The sequence below is a fragment of the Microtus ochrogaster genome, chromosome 7 (genome assembly GCF_000317375.1).
Source record: "Microtus ochrogaster isolate Prairie Vole_2 chromosome 7, MicOch1.0, whole genome shotgun sequence".
NCBI lineage: Eukaryota > Metazoa > Chordata > Mammalia > Rodentia > Cricetidae > Microtus > Microtus ochrogaster.
Window position 1 is genome coordinate 39,338,187 of NC_022014.1, and position 5,392 is coordinate 39,343,578.

At 49.5% G+C, this 5,392-nt stretch overlaps 1 protein-coding gene across 1 annotated transcript in view; it reads right to left on the reverse strand.

The window, feature by feature from the left end:
* Positions 1-2,538, reverse strand: part of Wnt9a (Wnt family member 9A) — a 42,646-nt gene extending 40,108 nt beyond the window's left edge. Inside the window, exon 1 of the mRNA XM_013347150.2 lies at positions 2,522-2,538. Coding sequence (XP_013202604.2) covers positions 2,522-2,538 — 17 coding nt within the window. The remainder of the gene's footprint in view (positions 1-2,521) is intronic.
* Between the last annotated feature and the right edge of the window lie 2,854 nt (positions 2,539-5,392).

The window sequence follows — 5,392 nt, forward strand, 5'->3', positions numbered from 1 at the left end:
TGTGTATGCCTGCAGGCCAGAAGAGGGCACCAGACCCCATTACAGATGGTTGTGAGCCACCATGTGGTTGCTGGGAATTGAACTCAAGACCTTTGGAAGAGCAGACCTTTGGAAGAGCAGTTCTTAACCTCTGAGCCATCTCTCCAGCCCCAAGGCAGACATCTTTGAGTTAAGGCCACCCTAGTCTACACAGCAAGTTCCAGGATTGCATAAGGAGACCCTGTCTCAAACAGCAATAAAAGATGAACTTAAAGTAGCACATGTGGCTGGAGAGATGTGTAATTGCCTTGACGGGTTACCTCGTCTAGGGTTAGTAACCCGTCTGGCAGTTCAGTTATTCCAGGGTCCCGGAGAGGCGCTATCTGGAAGATATGGGCTAGAAAAGAGGATGAGGCCAAGCTGGAATTCCTGTCGAAGCCTCAGTTTATTAGAGATGGGGTACAACTTATATAGGGTATGGAGTTGGGGGGTGGGTACAGGGGCCTGAGCTCTTTCCACGTAGTTCACGTTGGTCACGTGGTCCGTGTTGGTCACATAGGCAGGAGGTTATCTTCGGTCAGGTCACTGTAGGCCAAGAAGTCAGGAGTTGACACACCTAGTTCCCTAGATAGTTTGGAATGTGGGGTGGGTTCTGCTAACAGATAGCTCTCCATCAGCCAATTTGGGTGTGGGGTAGGCTCTGTCAATAGAACTATTCCTAACACAATTATGGGTGTGGGGTTCTCTGTAGACTCCCCAGGATGATGGTTACTGCAATGATTTTAGGAGGAAATTGGTTCCTAACAGAGATGGCTAAGTGGTTAAGAACACTTCCTGAGGACCCAGGTTCTAGTCTCAGCATCCACACGGTGGCTTGCAACCATCTATTCCAATTCCAGGCGATCTGACACCCTCTTTCTAGCCTCTATAGACACTGCATGTACATGGTACATGTGTGCACGCACACGTACACACACACATATACATGTAAATAAAAAATAAAAAGGCTGCTCAAGAGATGATTCTGTGATGAAGAGCATTTGCTGCTCTTGCAGAGGACCTGGGTTGAGTTCCCAGCACCCACATGGTGGCTTACAAGCATCTGTAGCTCAAGTTCCAGGGAATGTAATCTAATTAGAAGTTCCACTTCTAATCTCTTTGGGTACCAGGCACAAATGTGATTGTGATAAACATGCATACATTCAGGGAAACACTTAATATCTGTAAAATATAAAGTAATAAAGTAAAAATATCACAATAACATGTGTTGACTGTGGATGTGGCTCACTGTCAGCGTACTTGCATGCTGAGTTTGGTCCCCAGCACCACACACACACATACACAAACATACATACACACACACATACATACATATACATACACACGTACAAACACATACATAAACACGCACACACATATATATACATACACACATTCACACACACATGAATCAGTATGCATTTCTTTCAATCTATGTGGATTTTTTGAAGGTAACTTCTGAATATTTCTTGGACCTAATTTCTCACTACAGAAAGCCATTAGGTGCTTCTTTTAGCCCGGATGCAGATGAGCTTCGAGGACCCACTCCTGTAAAAAGGTTATGAGAAGGACTCATAGGATCAGTGAGGGGAACTGCAGGGTAGGGAGGGAGGGGGCTGCCTCCTCTGCCCTCGGAATCCCATCCTGCCTGCTTACTAATTACTCCATTGGGACAAAAATGATTTTTCCTCCAGGACCACTCATACATAGTGGTGTCTTGTCTTATCAAATCCATGGCTAGTTCTTTGCGGCTCAGCTCCAAAGTGGTTTCCATAGAAAAAATTCAAACACCTTCTGACACCGCAAACCATTTGTAATACTGGCTCAACATCCTCACCCACTTCTCTGTCCTACCCTAGCTCAACTCTCTCAGTTATGCCCTAGGAGAAGGTCTGTAGTTAAAGACTCTTGGTCTCAGGCTAGCCTCGAACTCACAAAGATATGCCTGCCTCTGTCTCCCGCGTGCTGGGATTAAAGGCCTGAACACCCAGTTCCATTTCATGTTCTTATTTTAAAGATTTTACTAGTTGAAAGTTTCATACATTCATACAATGTATTGATCGTGCCCACCCACTCTTCCTCACTTCCGCTCTCCCCCGTGTGCCCCGTCTGTCTCCCAACTTCATGTCATCTTTTCTTTAAGCTGTCATTAGTAATCACTGAGTCCAGTTAGTGCTGCGCATGTGGGCAAGGGCTTGGACATCTCCTGTGACATGTGGAGCCTGCCAGTGGCTGGTAACTCTTCAGACAGTATCTTCATAGGAAGGGTTCCGACTCCTCATATATGCTTCCAAAATTCTTTCCAAGGCACTAAACTAATGCCTGAAGCTAATCCTTAGCATTTGTGTGGAAGGACACCTGCCAGCAGAGAGCCTGCCTGGACACCGCAAGTGCACATTATCTTCAGAAAAAATCTACAGATTTCATAAAAAGATGAAATTTTGGTCGCTCAAAAGAAGAGAGAGAGAGAGAGAGAGAGAGAGAGAGAGAGACTTGGTCTCACCTTTCAGTATCCGCCATGTTGTATTCACCCAGTGCCCACCCTTGTGACCAGGGTACAGATGCTCTTCTATCCCCTTTCGTGGTTTGGCAGCATACTGGCTGGTTAAGTGATAGCTCCTTCTGAGACAGCAGAGGGCGCTCCTAGGAACACCCTAACCCCCAGACAAGAAGGAAACCACAGGCTATGCAAGTGCATCCAGTAAGAGAGACAAAATGCAGGTGTGTTGTAGACTGACTGCACAGCCTCCAAAGCCAGACTGCTAGTCAAAGAGCAAGCAAGAAACACTGGGAGTAATGGCACAGAGCTTCTGCAAAACAGAGGCTGAGGCAAAAGTCCAAGGCCAGACTGAGTTAGAGAGTGAGTTCCAGACCCAAAAGGGAAGATAGGCAGGAAGGAAAAGGCAGTGGTGAGCCAGGGAAGGAGGAATGCAGAAATGGAGGGGTGGAAGAGAGAATCCCAGAGGTTCTGGTGTAGTAGAAAATCCCTCTACTGCAATGGTCCACACCAACCGGGAAGCCATCTCCCAGGCTCCACTGAGGCTGCCATTCTGCTGCCCGGTGATGAGATCCAGAAAAGGGCAGGGCCTCTCATATCTTGGTGGTTACATACAAGCTGAGCAAACCTGGCCTTGGAGGGCTAGCAATCCCTCAAACTTCTCCCCTACCTGGAAAGCCAAGGCACTCTGTTCTCCTCCTCCCTCTAGCTGGTTGTGTAGGGGCCAACAGTACTGCAGGGGGTCAAGAAGAGCCCCTCCCTGCACTGTCCTGGAAGTCCCAGTCCCAAAACAGCCCCCACCTGCCCTGGCTGACTTTGCTCCACGGTCCTGAAGACACGGTGTGATTATTCAACTCCTCAGCAAAAGTCCAGCAGGACAGAGCCCCATCTGCAAGCCCTGGAGGGGGCGGAGCTCAATCCTCACAAGGGCTCTCAGTTCCAGCTCGCCCTGTACTGATAGGAGGTGGGGTACTGGTCCTTCACAGGTGGAACACAGGCAGTCTCTTACAGAAGATGCCGAGAAACCTTTGTAGACATGAGTGGGAAGGAAGGCCTGAGAAAAGAGTACCTACATGCCTCATTCGATGGAATCTGAAAAAGTTCTGTGGAGAACAAGGATGCACCCTGCTGGTGGGCACTTAGACTAATCCTGTGTCTGGAGAGCCAGCAATCTCTGGAACGCTCCTCACCAATGCTCTAATCCCCAGACCACAGCACTGGGAAAGTGGAGGCGCTGGTAGTTTTCTGATTGGACTCAGGTTTCCACACCATCCACAGCGATTCTCCCAGCGATTTGATAATTGGGTGGGATTTTCACTGAAAAAGGGACAGTTCAAAGTACTGATGAGCCAGCTCTCCTTCTGCCTCATTCCAGAGTCCTTCCCTCCTTCCCTCTGAGGATAGGGGTCTAGCAGTGACTCAAACTAGGAAGGGTGGACTGAGGCCAGACTTACTTCAACCAAGTGGCCTCACAATAAACTTGGGATCCTAGTGCCATCTCCAGGTGACTCCTGGAGCCAGGGTCTATAAAACCATGGATGGCATCCTCAACATAATGACCTCCCTTTACTGACGGTAACCAAATATGGACTTTGGGTGGGCGGGCCCGGGGGAGCAGCCTGTTTCTTCAGTCTGTACTAAACTGACAGAAACAGCAGGCCACCTCCTGCTCTGAGAAACAACGCTGCACAGGGTGCTCCCCCCATCCCACACCACCACCACCAGAGACCACTTTATGTTCCCAACCCCAAGCCCCAGGGTGAGTCATAACTCAAGACCAAGGGTTCTAGAAATGGACAGTACACCATTAACAAGCCTGAAACTTGCTGGGCCTTGGTGGCTCTTTCTTCAATCTGAAATGTCACGAAATTCCTGCTGAGCTTCCTTCCTTTATAGCCTCAAGTGCCTGGTAGGAGGGGTTTCTTACCTGTCATACCCCAGGTGCCCCAGGGAGAAGCTGGGTGCATCCAAACTCGTACTTTATTCTCAAATTACAAAACTCCTTAGGGTCTTTCCCTGGGCTACAAAATTCTGCACACGGCTCAGTCAGGAGGAATCAGAGTGTGTGACTTTGGAAAATTCTCTTTGCCTGTCCAATCGACAAAATAATAAGGCTTGCCAAAAATCGTCAGTTTGGGTTTTTTGTTTTTTTTTTTCTTGAATAGGCTGATACTGCCTTGAACAGAACTAGAATCTGAGCCCAAGAACAGCAGCTTCCTTCCAGTGGGCTTCTGTGTTCCCTTTCCTGGTTTGATGTGAGGGAGAGTGTTGAGGGATCCGTTCTTGGGTTTGGAGTCCCTAACTGCTACCTGCCCAGAGGGTTCCGCAGTGATCCCTGCTCGGGGCAGGTGGCTACAGACTGACTCCTACTCCTGAGGAGAGGGGTAGGAGTCATGGACGAGAGGAGCTTCCACTCTGCCAAGAACAAGAGACAGGATGTAGCAGAACATTAAAAAAATAAATAAATTTTAAAAAAAGCGCTGGAGTGGTGGCTGTGTGTCTTTCTTGCTGTGAGCTCCGGGCGCCTGGCAGAGTGACCCCGATGGGTTGCGATCCAGGAAGAACCAAGACCGAGGACTATGCCATGGGATTCCCCGCTGGCATAGCGCGGCCTTGGAAGGCCACCTAACCCCATGCACAAGAACACCCCATGCACACCTGGGCAGATCCAACACCCTGTGCACCCTGGCGCTCATTGTACACCGGCACATACCTGCAGTGCCCCAGCACCCCGCGCTCACCCCAGTACCCCTCCATGAACACCGACGCACTTTGGCACAGTGCACACACCTTCAACACCTCAGTGCCAGTGCCGGGCGCGCTCTCATTCACCCTAGGACCTCGCGCACCCACGGCTGCGGGAGGGGCCAGCGCCGC